Source organism: Brienomyrus brachyistius, unplaced genomic scaffold (assembly GCF_023856365.1).
Source record: "Brienomyrus brachyistius isolate T26 unplaced genomic scaffold, BBRACH_0.4 scaffold95, whole genome shotgun sequence".
Taxonomy (NCBI): Eukaryota; Metazoa; Chordata; class Actinopteri; order Osteoglossiformes; family Mormyridae; genus Brienomyrus; species Brienomyrus brachyistius.
The window spans coordinates 534777-551480 of NW_026042370.1; the positions used below are offsets into that span (position 1 = coordinate 534777).

At 54.9% G+C, this 16704-nt stretch overlaps 1 protein-coding gene and 1 long non-coding RNA gene across 3 annotated transcripts in view; one reads left to right on the plus strand and one right to left on the minus strand.

Annotated features, from left to right (window-relative positions):
* The window catches only part of LOC125727368 (protein NLRC5-like), a 479373-nt gene that overhangs the window by 368474 nt on the left and 94195 nt on the right, over positions 1-16704 (minus strand). Inside the window, exon 4 of the mRNA XM_049004038.1 lies at positions 14141-14254. Coding sequence (XP_048859995.1) covers positions 14141-14254 — 114 coding nt within the window. The remainder of the gene's footprint in view (positions 1-14140; positions 14255-16704) is intronic.
* Positions 29-4860, plus strand: LOC125727370 (uncharacterized). 2 transcript variants are annotated; one of them, XR_007388726.1, is made up of 3 exons: positions 29-592; positions 817-1145; positions 4732-4860. It is a non-coding gene; the product is annotated as an uncharacterized LOC125727370 (long non-coding RNA). The 2 variants fall into 2 exon arrangements; XR_007388727.1 differs by having other exon boundaries at positions 29-585; positions 922-1145.

The following is a 16704-nucleotide window of genomic DNA, read 5'->3' on the forward strand; positions in this document are numbered from 1 at the left end:
AAGCCATAGGGCCTGTGATCGGAAGGTCGCCGGTTAAAGCCCAGCCTAAGCAGAGTAAGCCTCAGGGCCTGTGATCGGAAGGTCGCCGGTTAATGCCCAGCCTCAGGAGAGTGAGCTTCTGCGCCTGTGATCGGAAGGTCCCCAATTTACGCCAATCCTCAGCAGAGTGAGCCTATGCGCCTGTGATCGGAAGGTCACCGGTTTATGCCGAGCCTCAGTACAGTGAGCCTCTGGGCCTGTGATCGGAAGATCGCCGGTTTATGCCCAGCCTCAGCAGAGTAAGCCTCAGGGCCTGTGATCGGAAGGTTGCCGGTTTATGCCCAGCCTCAGCAGAGTAAGCCTCTGGGCCTGTAATCGGAAGGTCGGCAATTTACGCCCAAAATCAGCAGAGTGAGCCTCTGCGCCTGTGATCGGAAGGTCGCCGGTTGATGCCGAGCCTCAGTTCACTGAGCCTCTGGGCCTGTAATCGGAAGGTTGCCGGTTTATGCCCAGCCTCAGCAGAGTAAGCTTCAGGGCCTGTGATCGGAAGGTTGCCGGTTTATGCCCAGCCTCAGCAAAGTAAGCCTCTGGGCCTGTGATCGGAAGGTTGCCGGTTTATGCCCAGCCTCAGTAGAGTAAGCCTCTGGGCCTGTGATCGGAAGGTCGCCAATTTACGCCCAGCCTCAGCAGAGTAAGCCTCAGGGCCTGTGATCGGAAGGTTGCCGGTTTATGCCGAGCCTCAGTACAGAAAGCCTCTGCGCCTGTGATCGGAAGATCGCCGGTTTATGCCCAACCTCAGCAGGGTAAGCCTCAGGGACTGTGATCGGAAGGTTGCAGGTTTATGCCCAGCCTCAGCAGAGTAAGCCTCTGGGCCTGTGATCGGAAGGTCGCCAATTTACGCCCAGCCTCAGCAGAGTAAGCCTCTGGGTCTGTGATCGGAAGGTCGCCGATTTACGCCCAGCCTCAGCAGAGTGAGCCTCTGGGCCTGTTATCAGAAGGTCGCCGGTTTATGCACAGCCTCAGCAGAGTGAGCCTCTGGGCCTGTGATTGGAAGGTCGCCGGATTACGCCCAGCCTCAGCAGAGTGAGCCTCTGGGCCTGTGATCAGAAGATCGCTGGTTTACGCCCAGCCTCAGCAGAGTGAGCCTCAGGGCCTGTGATCAGAAGGTGGCCGGTTAATGCCCAGCCTCAGCAGAGTAAACCTCTGGGCCTGTTATCCGAAGGTCGGCAGTTTACGCCGAGCCTCAGCAGAGTGAGCCTCTGCGCTGCGGTGATTGCAAGGTCGCTGGTTTATGCCCAGCCTCAGAACAGTGAGCCTCTGGGCCTGTGATCGGAAGATCGCCGGTTTATGCCCAGCCTCAGCAGAGTAAGCCTCACGGCCTGTGATCGGAAGGTTGCCGGTTTATGCCCAGCCTCAGCAGAGTAAGCCTCTGGGACTGTGATCAGAAGGTCGCCGGTTTATGTCCAGCCTCAACAGAGTAAACCTCTGGGCCTGTAATTCGAAGGTCGTCGGTTTACGCCCAGCCTTAGCAGAGTAAGCGTTTAGGCCGGTGATCGAAAGGTCGCCGGTTCATGCCCAGCCTCAGCAGAGTAAGCCTCTGGGCCTGTGATCGGAAGGTCACCGGTTAATGTCCAGCCTCAACAGAGTAAACCTCTGGGCCTGTTATTCGAAGGTCGGCAGTTTACGCCCAGCCTCAGCAGAGTAAGCCATAGGGCCTGTGATCGGAAGGTCGCCGGTTAAAGCCCAGCCTAAGCAGAGTAAGCCTCAGGGCCTGTGATCGGAAGGTCGCCGGTTAATGCCCAGCCTCAGGAGAGTGAGCTTCTGCGCCTGTGATCGGAAGGTCCCCAATTTACGCCAATCCTCAGCAGAGTGAGCCTATGCGCCTGTGATCGGAAGGTCACCGGTTTATGCCGAGCCTCAGTACAGTGAGCCTCTGGGCCTGTGATCGGAAGATCGCCGGTTTATGCCCAGCCTCAGCAGAGTAAGCCTCAGGGCCTGTGATCGGAAGGTTGCCGGTTTATGCCCAGCCTCAGCAGAGTAAGCCTCTGGGCCTGTAATCGGAAGGTCGGCAATTTACGCCCAAAATCAGCAGAGTGAGCCTCTGCGCCTGTGATCGGAAGGTCGCCGGTTGATGCCGAGCCTCAGTTCACTGAGCCTCTGGGCCTGTAATCGGAAGGTTGCCGGTTTATGCCCAGCCTCAGCAGAGTAAGCTTCAGGGCCTGTGATCGGAAGGTTGCCGGTTTATGCCCAGCCTCAGCAAAGTAAGCCTCTGGGCCTGTGATCGGAAGGTTGCCGGTTTATGCCCAGCCTCAGCAGAGTAAGCCTCTGGGCCTGTGATCGGAAGGTCGCCAATTTACGCCCAGCCTCAGCAGAGTAAGCCTCAGGGCCTGTGATCGGAAGGTTGCCGGTTTATGCCGAGCCTCAGTACAGAAAGCCTCTGCGCCTGTGATCGGAAGATCGCCGGTTTATGCCCAACCTCAGCAGGGTAAGCCTCAGGGACTGTGATCGGAAGGTTGCAGGTTTATGCCCAGCCTCAGCAGAGTAAGCCTCTGGGCCTGTGATCGGAAGGTCGCCAATTTACGCCCAGCCTCAGCAGAGTAAGCCTCTGGGTCTGTGATCGGAAGGTCGCCGATTTACGCCCAGCCTCAGCAGAGTGAGCCTCTGGGCCTGTTATCAGAAGGTCGCCGGTTTATGCACAGCCTCAGCAGAGTGAGCCTCTGGGCCTGTGATTGGAAGGTCGCCGGATTACGCCCAGCCTCAGCAGAGTGAGCCTCTGGGCCTGTGATCAGAAGATCGCTGGTTTACGCCCAGCCTCAGCAGAGTGAGCCTCAGGGCCTGTGATCAGAAGGTGGCCGGTTAATGCCCAGCCTCAGCAGAGTGAGCCTCTGGGTCTGTAATCGGAAGGTCACCGATTTACACCTAGCCTCAGCAGAGTGAGCCTCTGGGCCAGGGATCGGAAGGTGGCCGGTTAATGCCCAGCCTCAGCAGAGTGAGCCTCTGGGCCAGGGATCGGAAGTTGGCCGGTTAATGCCCAGCTTCAGCAGAGTGAGCCTCTGGGCCTGTGATCAGAAGATCGCTGGTTTACGCCCAGCCTCAGCAGAGTGAGCCTCAGGGCCTGTGATCAGAAGGTTGCCGGTTTATGCCCAGCCTCAGCAGAGTAAGCCTCTAGGCCTGTGATCAGAAGATTGCCGGTTTATGCCCAGCCTCAGCAGAGTAAGCCTCTCGGTCTGTGATCGGAAGGTCGCCGGTTTATGCCCAGCCTCAGCAGAGTGAGCCTCTGGGCCTGTGATCAGAAGATCGCTGGTTTACGCCCAGCCTCAGCAGAGTGAGCCTCAGGGCCTGTGATCAGAAGGTTGCCGGTTTATGCCCAGCCTCAGCAGAGTAAGCCTCTAGGCCTGTGATCGGAAGGTCGCCGGTTTATGCCCAGCCTCAGCAGAGTAAGCCTCTTGGCCTGTGATCAGAAGGTCGTCGGTTTATGCCCAGCCTCAGCAGAGTAAGCTTCTGGGTCTGTGATCAGAAGGTCGCCGGTTTATGCCCAGCCTCAGCAGAGTGATCCTGTGGGCCTGTGATCGGAAGGTCGCCGGATAATGCCCAGCCTTAGCAGAGTGAGCCTCTCTTTCTGTGATCAGAAGGTCGCCGGTTTACGCCCAGCTTCAGCACAGTAAGCGTCAGGGCCTGTGATCGGAAGGTCGCCGGTTTATGCCCAGCCTCAGGAGAGTGAGCCTCTGGGTCTGTGATCAGAAGGTCGCCGGATTACGCCGAGCCTCAGCAGAGTAAGCCTCAGGGCCTGTGTTCGGAAGGTCGCCGGTTAATGCCCAGCCTCAGCAGAGTAAGCCTCTGGGCCTGTGATTGGAAGGTCGCCGGTTTACGCCCAGCCTCAGCAGAGTGAGCCTCAGGGCCTGTGATCAGAAGGTTGCCGGTTTATGCCCAGCCTCAGCAGAGTAAGCCTCTAGGCCTGTGATCAGAAGATTGCCGGTTTATGCCCAGCCTCAGCAGAGTAAGCCTCTCGGTCTGTGATCGGAAGGTCGCCGGTTTATGCCCAGCCTCAGCAGAGTAAGCCTCTAGGCCTGTGATCGGAAGGTCGCCGATTTACGCCCAGCCTCAGCAGAGTGAGACTGTGGGCCTGTGATCGGAAGGTCGCCGGTTTATGCCCAGCCTCAGCAGAGTAAGCCTCTTGGCCTGTGATCAGAAGGTCGTCGGTTTATGCCCAGCCTCAGCAGAGTAAGCCTCTGGGTCTGTGATCAGAAGGTCGCCGGTTTATGCCCAGCCTCAGCAGAGTGATCCTGTGGGCCTGTGATCGGAAGGTCGCCGGATAATGCCCAGCCTTAGCAGAGTGAGCCTCTCTTTCTGTGATCAGAAGGTCGCCGGTTTACGCCCAGCTTCAGCACAGTAAGCGTCAGGGCCTGTGATCGGAAGGTCGCCGGTTTATGCCCAGCCTCAGCAGAGTGAGCCTCTGGGTCTGTGATCAGAAGGTCGCCGGATTACGCCGAGCCTCAGCAGAGTAAGCCTCAGGGCCTGTGTTCGGAAGGTCGCCGGTTAATGCCCAGCCTCAGCAGAGTAAGCCTCTGGGCCTGTGATCGGAAGGTCGCCGGTTTACGCCCAGCCTCAGCAGAGTGAGCCTCTGGGCCTGTGATTGGAAGGTCGCCGGATTACGCACAGCCTCAGCAGAGTGAGCCTCTGGGCCTGTGATCAGAAGATCGCTGGTTTACGCCCAGCCTCAGCAGAGTGAGCCTCAGGGCCAGTGATCAGAAGGCTGCAAGTTTATGCCCAGCCTCAGCAGAGTAAGACTCTGGGCCTGTAATCAGAAGGTCGCCGGATTATGCTCAGCTTCAGCAGAGTGAGCCTCTGGGTCTGTAATCGGAAGGTCACCGATTTACACCCAGCTTCAGCAGAGTGAGCCTCTGGGCCTGTGATCGGAAGGTCGCCGATTTACGCCCAGCCTCAGCAGAGTGAGACTGTGAGCCTGTGATCGGAAGGTCGCCGGTTTATGCCCAGCCTCAGCAGAGTAAGCCTCTAGGTCTGTGATCAGAAGGTCGCCGGTTTATGCCCAGCCTCAGCAGAGTGAGCCTCTGGGTCTGTAATCGGAAGGTCACCGATTTACACCTAGCCTCAGCAGAGTGAGCCTCTGGGCCAGGGATCGGAAGGTGGCCGGTTAATGCCCAGCCTCAGCAGAGTGAGCCTCTGGGCCAGGGATCGGAAGTTGGCCGGTTAATGCCCAGCCTCAGCAGAGTGAGCCTCTGGGCCTGTGATCGGAAGGTCGCCGGTTTACGCCCAGCCTCAGCAGAGTGAGCCTCTGGGCCTGTGATTGGAAGGTCGCCGGATTACGCCCAGCCTCAGCAGAGTGAGCCTCAGGGCCTGTGATCAGAAGGCTGCTAGTTTATGCCCAGCCTCAGCAGAGTAAGCCTCTGGGTCTATGATCGGAAGGTCGCCGGTTTATGCCCAGCCTCAGCAGAGTAAGCCTCTGGGCCTGTGATCGGAAGGTCGCCAATTTACGACCAACCTCAGCAGAGTGAGCCCCTGCGCCTGTGATCGGAAGGTCGCCAGTTGATGCCGAGCCTCAGTTCACTGAGCCTCTGGGCCTGTGATCGGAAGGTTGCCGGTTTATGCCCAGCCTCAGCAGAGTAAGCTTCAGGGCCTGTGATCGGAAGGTTGCCGGTTTATGCCCAGCCTCAGCAAAGTAAGCCTCTGGGCCTGTGATCGGAAGGTTGCCGGTTTATGCCCAGCCTCAGCAGAGTAAGCCTCTGGGCCTGTGATCGGAAGGTCGCCAATTTACGCCCAGCCTCAGGAGAGTAAGCCTCACGGCCTGTGATCGGAAGGTTGCCGGTTCATGCCGAGCCTCAGTACAGAAAGCCTCTGCGCCTGTGATCGGAAGATCGCCGGTTTATGCCCAACCTCAGCAGGGTAAGCCTCAGGGACTGTGATCGGAAGGTTGCAGGTTTATGCCCAGCCTCAGCAGAGTAAGCCTCTGGGCCTGTGATCGGAAGGTTGCCAATTTACGCCCAGCCTCAGCAGAGTAAGCCTCTGGGTCTGTGATCGGAAGGTCGCCGATTTACGCCCAGCCTCAGCAGAGTGAGCCTCTGGGCCTGTTATCAGAAGGTCGCCGGTTTATGCCCAGCCTCAGCAGAGTGAGCCTCTGGGCCTGTGATTGGAAGGTCGCCGGATTACGCCCAGCCTCAGCAGAGTGAGCCTCAGGGCCTGTGATCAGAAGGTTGCCGGTTTATGCCCAGCCTCAGCAGAGTAAGCCTCTGGGCCTGTAATCAGAAGGTCGCCGGTTTATGCTCAGCTTCAGCAGAGTGAGCCTCTGGGTCTGTAATCGGAAGGTCACCGATTTACACCCAGCTTCAGCAGAGTGAGCCTCTGGGCCTGTGATCGGAAGGTTGCTGATTTACTCCCAGCCTCAGCAGTGTGAGCCTGTGGGTCTGTGATCGGAAGGTCGCCGGATAATGCCCAGCCTTAGCAGAGTGAGCCTCTCGGCCTGTGATCAGAAGGTCGCCGGTTTACGCCCAGCTTCAGCACAGTAAGCGTCAGGGCCTGTGATCGGAAGGTCGCCGGATTACGCCGAGCCTCAGCAGAGTAAGCCTCAGGGCCTGTGATCGGAAGGTCGCCGGTTAATGCCCAGCCTCAGCAGAGTAAGCCTCTGGGCCTGTGATTGGAAGGTCGCCGGTTAATGCCCAGCCTCAGCAGAGTAAGCCTCTAGGCCTGTGATCAGAAGGTCGCCGGTTTATGCCCAGCCTCAGCAGAGTGAGCCTCTGGGTCTGTAATCGGAAGGTCACCGATTTACACTTAGCCTCAGCAGAGTGAGCCTCTGGGCCAGGGATCGGAAGGTGGCCGGTTAATGCCCAGCCTCAGCAGAGTGAGCCTCTGGGCCAGGGATCGGAAGTTGGCCGGTTAATGCCCAGCCTCAGCAGAGTGAGCCTCTGGGCCTGTGATCGGAAGGTCGCCGGTTTACGCCCAGCCTCAGCAGAGTGAGCCTCTGGGCCTGTGATTGGAAGGTCGCCGGATTACGCCCAGCCTCAGCAGAGTGAGCCTCAGGGCCTGTGATCAGAAGGCTGCTAGTTTATGCCCAGCCTCAGCAGAGTAAGCTTCTGGGTCTATGATCGGAAGGTCGCCGGTTTATGCCCAGCCTCAGCAGAGTAAGCCTCTGGGTCTGTGATCGGAAGGTCGCCAATTTACGACCAACCTCAGAAGAGTGAGCCCCTGCGCCTGTGATCGGAAGGTCGCCAGTTGATGCCGAGCCTCAGTTCACTGAGCCTCTGGGCCTGTGATCAGAAGGTTGCCGGTTTATGCCCAGCCTCAGCAGAGTAAGCTTCAGGGCCTGTGATCGGAAGGTTGCCGGTTTATGCCCAGCCTCAGCAAAGTAAGCCTCTGGGCCTGTGATCGGAAGGTTGCCGGTTTATGCCCAGCCTCAGCAGAGTAAGCCTCTGGGCCTGTGATCGGAAGGTCGCCAATTTACGCCCAGCCTCAGCAGAGTAAGCCTCACGGCCTGTGATCGGAAGATTGCCGGTTCATGCCGAGCCTCAGTACAGAAAGCCTCTGCGCCTGTGATCGGAAGATCGCCGGTTTATGCCCAACCTCAGCAGGGTAAGCCTCAGGGACTGTGATCGGAAGGTTGCAGGTTTATGCCCAGCCTCAGCAGAGGAAGCATCTGGGCCTGTGATCGGAAGGTTGCCAATTTACGCCCAGCCTCAGCAGAGTAAGCCTGTGGGTCTGTGATCGGAAGATCGCCGATTTACGCCCAGCCTCAGCAGAGTGAGCCTCTGGGCCTGTTATCAGAAGGTCGCCGGTTTATGCCCAGCCTCAGCAGAGTGAGCCTCTGGGCCTGTGATTGGAAGGTCGCCGGATTACGCCCAGCCTCAGCAGAGTGAGCCTCAGGGCCTGTGATCAGAAGGTTGCCGGTTTATGCCCAGCCTCAGCAGAGTAAGCCTCTAGGCCTGTGATCAGAAGATTGCCGGTTTATGCCCAGCCTCAGCAGAGTAAGCCTCTGGGTCTGTGATCGGAAGGTCGCCGGTTTATGCCCAGCCTCAGCAGAGTAAGCCACTAGGCCTGTGATCAGAAGGTCGCCGATTTACGCCCAGCCTCAGCAGAGTGAGACTGTGGGCCTGAGATCGGAAGGTCGCCGGTTTATGCCCAGCCTCAGCAGAGTAAGCCTCTTGGCCTGTGTTCAGAAGGTCGTCGGTTTATGCCCAGCCTCAGCAGAGTAAGCCTCTGGGTCTGTGATCAGAAGGTAGCCGGTTTATGCCCAGCCTCAGCAGAGTGATCCTGTGGGCCTGTGATCGGAAGGTCGCCGGATAATGCCCAGCCTTAGCAGAGTGAGCCTCTCTTTCTGTGATCATAAGGTCGCCGGTTTACGCCCAGCTTCAGCACAGTAAGCGTCAGGGCCTGTGATCGGAAGGTCGCCGGTTTATGCCCAGCCTCAGCAGAGTGAGCCTCTGGGTCTGTGATCAGAAGGTCGCCGGATTACGCCGAGCCTCAGCAGAGTAAGCCTCAGGGCCTGTGATTGGAAGGTCGCCGGTTAATGCCCAGCCTCAGCAGAGTAAGCCTCTAGGCCTGTGATCGGAAGGTCGCCGGTTTATGCCCAGCCTCAGCAGAGTGAGCCTCTGGGTCTGTAATCGGAAGGTCACCGATTTACACCCAGCCTCAGCAGAAAGAGCCTCTGGGCCAGGGAACGGAAGGTGGCCGGTTAATGCCCAGCCTCAGCAGAGTGAGCCTCTGGGCCTGTGATCGGAAGGTCGCCGGTTTACGCCCAGCCTCAGCAGAGTGAGCCTCTGGGCCTGTAATCAGAAGATCGCTGGTTTACGCCCAGACTCAGCAGAGTGAGCCTCTGGGCCTGTGATTGGAAGGTCGCCGGATTACGCACAGCCTCAGCAGAGTGAGCCTCTGGGCCTGTAATCAGAAGATCGCTGGTTTACGCCCAGCCTCAGCAGAGTGAGCCTCATTGCCTGTAATCCGAAGGCTGCAAGTTTATGCCCAGCCTCAGCAGAGTAAGCCTCTGGGCCTGTAATCAGAAGGTCGCCGGTTTATGCTCAGCTTCAGCAGAGTGAGCCTCTGGGTCTGTAATCGGAAGGTCACCGATTTACACCCAGCTTCAGCAGAGTGAGCCTCTGGGCCTGTGATCGGAAGGTCGCGGATTTACGCCCAGCCTCAGCAGAGTGAGACTGTGAGCCTGTGATCGGAAGGTCGCCGGTTTATGCCCAGCCTCAGCAGAGTAAGCCTCTAGGTCTGTGATCAGAAGGCCGTCGGTTTATGCCCAGCCTCAGCAGAGTAAGCCTCTGGGTCTGTGATCAGAAGGTCGCCGGTTTATGCCCAGCCTCAGCAGAGTAAGTCTCTGAGCCTGTGATCGGAAGGTTGCTGATTTAATCCCAGCCTCAGCAGTGTGAGCCTGTGGGCCTGTGATCGGAAGGTCGCCGGATAATGCCCAGCCTTAGCAGAGTGAGCCTCTCGGTCTGTGATCAGAAGGTCGCCGGTTTACGCCCAGCTTCAGCACAGTAAGCGTCAGGGCCTGTGATCGGAAGGTCGCCGGTTTATGCCCAGCCTCAGCAGAGTGAGCCTCTGGGTCTGTGATCAGAAGGTCGCCGGATTACGCCGAGCCTCAGCAGAGTAAGCCTCAGGGCCTGTGATCGGAAGGTCGCCGGTTAATGCCCAGCCTCAGCAGAGTAAGCCTCTAGGCCTGTGATCAGAAGGTCGCCGGTTTATGCCCAGCCTCAGCAGAGTGAGCCTCTGGGTCTGTAATCGGAAGGTCACCGATTTACACCTAGCCTCAGCAGAGTGAGCCTCTGGGCCAGGGATCGGAAGGTGGCCGGTTAATGCCCAGCCTCAGCAGAGTGAGCCTCTGGGCCAGGGATCGGAAGTTGGCCGGTTAATGCCCAGCCTCAGCAGAGTGAGCCTCTGGGCCTGTGATCGGAAGGTCGCCGGTTTACGCCCAGCCTCAGCAGAGTGAGCCTCTGGGCCTGTGATTGGAAGGTCGCCGGATTACGCCCAGCCTCAGCAGAGTGAGCCTCAGGGCCTGTGATCAGAAGGCTGCTAGTTTATGCCCAGCCTCAGCAGAGTAAGCCTCTGGGCCTTTAATCAGAAGGTCGCCGGTTTATGCCCAGCTTCAGCAGAGTGAGCCTCTAGGTCTGTAATCGGAAGGTCACCGATTTACACCCAGCTTCAGCAGACTGAGCCTCTGGGCCTGTGATCGGAAGGTGGCCGGTTAATGCCCAGCCTCAGCAGAGTAAGCCTCTGGGCCTGTGATCGGAAGATCGCTGGTTTATGCCCAGCCTCAGCAGAGAGAGCCTCTGGGCCTGTGATCAGAAGGTTGCTGGTTTATGCCCAGCCTCAGCAGAGTAAGCCTCTGGGCCTGTAATCGGAAGATCGCTGGTTTATGCCCAGCCTCAGCAGAGAGAGCCTCTGGGCCTGTGATCAGAAGGTTGCTGGTTTATGCCCAGCCTCAGCAGAGTAAGCCTCTGGGTCTGTGATCGGAAGGTCGCCGGATAATGCCCAGCCTTAGCAGAGTGAGCCTCTCGGCCTGTGATCAGAAGGTCGCCGGTTTACGCCCAGCTTCAGCACAGTAAGCGTCAGGGCCTGTGATCGGAAGGTCGCCGGTTTATGCCCAGCCTCAGCAGAGTGAGCCTCTGGGTCTGTGATCAGAAGGTCGCCGGATTACGCCGAGCCTCAGCAGAGTAAGCCTCAGGGCCTGTGATCGGAAGGTCGCCGGTTAATGCCCAGCCTCAGCAGAGTAAGCCTCTAGGCCTGTGATCAGAAGGTCGCCGGTTTATGCCCAGCCTCAGCAGAGTGAGCCTCTGGGTCTGTAATCGGAAGGTCACCGATTTACACCTAGCCTCAGCAGAGTGAGCCTCTGGGCCAGGGATCGGAAGGTGGCCGGTTAATGCCCAGCCTCAGCAGAGTGAGCCTCTGGGCCAGGGATCGGAAGTTGGCCGGTTAATGCCCAGCCTCAGCAGAGTGAGCCTCTGGGCCTGTGATCGGAAGGTCGCCGGTTTACGCCCAGCCTCAGCAGAGTGAGCCTCTGGGCCTGTGATTGGAAGGTCGCCGGATTACGCCCAGCCTCAGCAGAGTGAGCCTCAGGGCCTGTGATCAGAAGGCTGCTAGTTTATGCCCAGCCTCAGCAGAGTAAGCCTCTGGGCCTTTAATCAGAAGGTCGCCGGTTTATGCCCAGCTTCAGCAGAGTGAGCCTCTAGGTCTGTAATCGGAAGGTCACCGATTTACACCCAGCTTCAGCAGACTGAGCCTCTGGGCCTGTGATCGGAAGGTGGCCGGTTAATGCCCAGCCTCAGCAGAGTAAGCCTCTGGGCCTGTGATCGGAAGATCGCTGGTTTATGCCCAGCCTCAGCAGAGAGAGCCTCTGGGCCTGTGATCAGAAGGTTGCTGGTTTATGCCCAGCCTCAGCAGAGTAAGCCTCTGGGCCTGTGATCGGAAGATCGCTGGTTTATGCCCAGCCTCAGCAGAGAGAGCCTCTGGGCCTGTGATCAGAAGGTTGCTGGTTTATGCCCAGCCTCAGCAGAGTAAGCCTCTGGGTCTGTGATCGGAAGGTCGCCGATTTACGCCCAGCTTCAGCAGAGTGAGCCTCTGGGCCTGTGATCAGAAGGTCGCCGGTTTATGCCCAGCCTCAGTACAGTGAGCCTCTGGGCCTGTGATTGGAAGATCGCTGTTTTATGCCCAGCCTCAGCAGAGTGAGCCTCTGGGTCTGTAATCGGAAGGTCACCGATTTACACCTAGCCTCAGCAGAGTGAGCCTCTGGGCCAGGGATCGGAAGGTGGCCGGTTAATGCCCAGCCTCAGCAGAGTGAGCCTCTGGGCCAGGGATCGGAAGTTGGCCGGTTAATGCCCAGCCTCAGCAGAGTGAGCCTCTGGGCCTGTGATCGGAAGGTCGCCGGTTTACGCCCAGCCTCAGCAGAGTGAGCCTCTGGGCCTGTGATTGGAAGGTCGCCGGATTACGCCCAGCCTCAGCAGAGTGAGCCTCAGGGCCTGTGATCAGAAGGCTGCTAGTTTATGCCCAGCCTCAGCAGAGTAAGCCTCTGGGCCTTTAATCAGAAGGTCGCCGGTTTATGCCCAGCTTCAGCAGAGTGAGCCTCTAGGTCTGTAATCGGAAGGTCACCGATTTACACCCAGGTTCAGCAGACTGAGCCTCTGGGCCTGTGATCGGAAGGTGGCCGGTTAATGCCCAGCCTCAGCAGAGTAAGCCTCTGGGCCTGTGATCGGAAGATCGCTGGTTTATGCCCAGCCTCAGCAGAGTAAGCCTCTGGGCCTGTGATCGGAAGATCGCTGGTTTATGCCCAGCCTCAGCAGAGAGAGCCTCTGGGCCTGTGATCAGAAGGTTGCTGGTTTATGCCCAGCCTCAGCAGAGTAAGCCTCTGGGTCTGTGATCGGAAGGTCGCCGATTTACGCCCAGCTTCAGCAGAGTGAGCCTCTGGGCCTGTGATCAGAAGGTCGCCGGTTTATGCCCAGCCTCAGTACAGTGAGCCTCTGGGCCTGTGATTGGAAGATCGCTGTTTTATGCCCAGCCTCAGAAGACTAAGCCTCTGGGTCTGTGATCAGAAGGTCGCCGGTTTATGTCCAGCCTCAGCAAAGTAAGCCTGTGGGCCTGTGATCGGAAGGTCGCCGGTTAATGCCCAGCCTCAGCAGAGTAAACCTCTGGGTCTGTGATCAGAAGTTCGCCAGTTTATGCCCAGCCTCAGCAGAGTAAGCCTCAAGGCCTGTGATTGGAAGGTCGCCGGTTAATGCCCAGCTTCAGCAGAGTGAGCCTCTGGGCCTGTGATCGGAAGGTCGCCGATTTACGCCCAGCCTCAGCAGAGTGAGCCTGTGGGCCTGTGATCGGAAGGTCGCCGGTTAATGCCCAGCCTCAGCAGAGTGAGCCTCTGTGGCTGTGATCGGAAGGTCGCCGGTTTATGCCCAGCCTCACTACAGTGGGCCTCTGGGCCTGTGATCGGAAGATCGCCGGTTTATGCCCAGCCTCAGCAGAGTAAGCCTCTGGGTCTGTGATCAGAAGGTCGCCGGTTTATGCCCAGCCTCAGCAAAGTAAGCCTGTGGGCCTGTGATCGGAAGGTCGCCGATTAATGCCCAGCCTCAGCAGAGTAAGCCTCTGGGTCTGTGATCAGAAGGTCGCCAGTTTATGCCCAGCCTCAGCAAAGTAAGCCTGTGGGCCTGTGATCGGAAGATCGCCGGTTTATGCCCAGCCTCAGCAGAGTAAGCCTCTGGGTCTGTGATCAGAAGGTCGCCGGTTTATGCCCAGCCTCAGCAAAGTAAGCCTCTAGGCCTGTGATCGGAAGGTCGCCGGTTAATGCCCAGCCTCAGCAGAGTTAGCCTCTGCGCCTGTGATCGGAGGGTCGCCGGTTTATGCCCAGCCTCAGTAGAGTGAGCCTCTGGGCCTGTGATCAGAAGGTCGCCGGTTTACGCCCAGCTTCAGCACAGTAAGCGTCAGGGCCTGTGATCAGAAGGTCGCCGGTTTATGCCCAGCCTCAGCAGAGTAAGCCTCTGGGCCTGTGATCAGATGGTCGCCGGTTTATGCCCAGCCTCAGCAGATCAGTCACATGTCTTTGGACCCTTGAGCAAAGCCCTTAACTCCCAGCTGGACAGAAACCAACATCAGGCTCATAAAAATGATACATTTACCAATGAAGTGAGTGCAAAAATACTGCCTTAATTAATCTGAGTAAATCCTATAGAGTATTTCTGTGAAAGTAGGTAGACTTTAGCTTAATTTGTTTAAAACATTTTGTACTTCATTTCTAAAAAGTAAACAGATTTAGCTCAAAAAAACATCAGGTTAAATGGTAAGACTTTACTTATTACTTATGTATTAATTAACCACAATCTAAATAAAAAGAAAACATCCATTGATGTGATAACCTGCCCGTTCAGTAGATTCAGGCTCTCAGCTGACTTCCCTTTATTGCTGCATAACGTTGCTGAGCTATAATACTGATCTAGTCACTGGCTTTTAAATATTTGCTGATTTTAATTCAAATGGCGTCAGACAGTGTAGGACACAGACAGTAATACAGACAGAACATCTCTTTAAATTCTCAAAGCCAACTGGATTTGATGAAGTTAAAAAATTATGCATTCAATATAAAGTTTCTTTCCTCATAGATTGTATTTGTCTCTGTGCCATTTGACTGAGAGTCTGGGTGTTTTAAACAGTGTTTGTTTAAATTCACATTTACCTTTGATCTGTAGGAAAAGGTTCCTCTCTGAAGGCGGGTGGTAGAGGAATTGACCAGTCACTCTTCAGGGAAACACAGCTGGGTACAGGGGAGTCTGCTCTCTCCATCAGGACACTGTGTGCAGTGAGAGGAAACAAACCCTCATGGTATAAATATAATTCATACAATGGGGACGGCATCACACTGCTGGGTACAGGGGAGTCTGCTCTCTTCATCAGGACACTGTGTGCAGTGAGAGGAATCAAACCCTCATGGTATAAATATAATTCATACAATGGGGACGGCATCACACTGCTGGGTACAGGGGAGTCTGCTCTCTTCATCAGGACACTGTGTGCAGTGAGAGGAATCAAACCCTCATGGTATAAATATAATTCATACAATGGGGACGGCATCACACTGCTGGGTACAGGGGAGTCTGCTCTCTTCATCAGGACACTGTGTGCAGTGAGAGGAATCAAACCCTCATGGTATAAATATAATTCATACAATGGGGACGGCATCACACTGCTGTTTATCCTTCTCCTCTGCCTTCATGTACTTTGATATGCTGTGAAGCTCTTGATGTAAACAAGCTAGTTTACAGTTAATGTGAAATAAATTGTCTCACCTATAATTTACATCATTATATGAAAAGTTTAGTATTATTGTTAAAAACTTCCATAACTCGACTTGACTGATGTTGCTTTTTACCTGTATATTTATTTAGTTGTTTAATTTTATTGTGGCCATTTTGGACAGGAGGGATGGTCTGTTGCTGGCCTCTCGTATAAAATAGAAAAAAGGCGAAGAAAGAAGATGGCGAGGTCTTTTTATTAAGCTACACATATTACAGTGCTGCCCACTGAGCCAGCCCTAGCTAGGAGCCCAGGTTACTGTATGTTATGGCCTGACTATAGACCCAGAGAGACATGCATGCTAGTGGGCTGTAACACTCTTACCTCTCAGTGCTCTTTCTGTTACACTCCACAGGGGGGCGCATTTCAGAAGCATCTTCCTCCATTTTTGTGCCGATCCAGGCCAGATGATTCCTACTGGGGTCTCTGTGAACATGAAGGGTAAATAGATACATACATAAACAACATCTAGTCCTCAGCACTTTTACATCGAATCAGCGCACTGGGTCTCCATTATGTTACTTCGAAACATTTCATGTCCGGGCGGCAGACTGACTTTCTCCACTAGTACTGAGAAAGTTACTGAAAATTTTAGGAGCAGCAGCACATAACTTAGGCACAGCACTTATATCGACGTACAATGCAACACATCTGAACTGTATCACTGATAAATGCTTTGGAAATAAATATACAATTTACAGAAATCGCAAAGTGACGTTTTACTTTAAAGGAAAAAGACAAAAAAGTGAAGTAGCGCTTAAATCAATGGCACCGCCGCTCTATACAAGTGTGTCATACATGTTCATTTTATTATTAGTTGTGTCTGTTAACTATAATCTTACCTTGCAATTAAAATATCTTTATTATTTTTCCAGAATCACATTCGTGTGTCTTGACAGAATGGCGATTCCAGCTTTAAATCACTTTCAGTTTCATTTACAGACAGGGAATGATCCTCTTCGTGTGAAACGCGGAAGCAGTCTGAGCAGAAACGGACGCGGACTCAGTGGTACTGTGGACCGTTTTGGGGGATTTTATCCATGTGTCTTAATAATAAACGATAAGCGAAAGGGGACAAGCTCCGCCGCCACCTAATTCTGTCATAACACATATTTTGCATTATATTCCTGCATATAAAACGCGATAGTGCAGTGACACTTTACCCACGATTAAATCACGAGTCACTATTCACATTTGTCGCCGTGCTGTGGCCGCTTTACACTGATCTTCCCGTTATTTTCTCTTGTGCGCTGAAATACAGGCACCTTTTAAATTCTTAAATTCTCTATTACGAATTAGTGCAAAAGCACCATGGCACATGTTGTCCTTTGCATAGTGAATCCCAGCTGCTTCTGGTCATATTGTTCATCCAGGGACACGGTGATGTCACTTGGGACCTATGGCGTAATATTTGTGCCTCATTCCTGAGCTCATAGACGGACTTTCGCAAGCAACATCCCCGCTCCGCGCGCTCAGCTCGGCCTGCACGCTCGCTCACCTCGGCACAGCGTCACATTCATGCCACAATAATTAGCCAATAGAAGACCCGAAGTAGCTAATTCCTGATTGGTCAGTCTCCTCTCCAATCACTACACTTCTTGACAGAAGGTGACTGGAAGAGATAAATTGCGCAAGGGAACGTGGAAATTATTTTACCTATTGCACGAAATGGAACGTTGAATAATATGATGAAACTGTTGTGTCAGGTAGAACAGGAATGACTGGACGTGATCACGGTTGAGAAGAAAAAAAAACATGGTGCATAACAGTGACAGACCACTGTCGCGATTCCTTTCTTTTTTTTTTTTTATTAAAAAACTACATATATAACAGATTGTTAGTACAAAACACCAGAGGGATAATACAATTAAGTACTAAAGTAAAAAAATACATCCAGCTAACACCAGCGACGTAAACACCGCCTTTCCCCCCAAAACGCTAACAGGA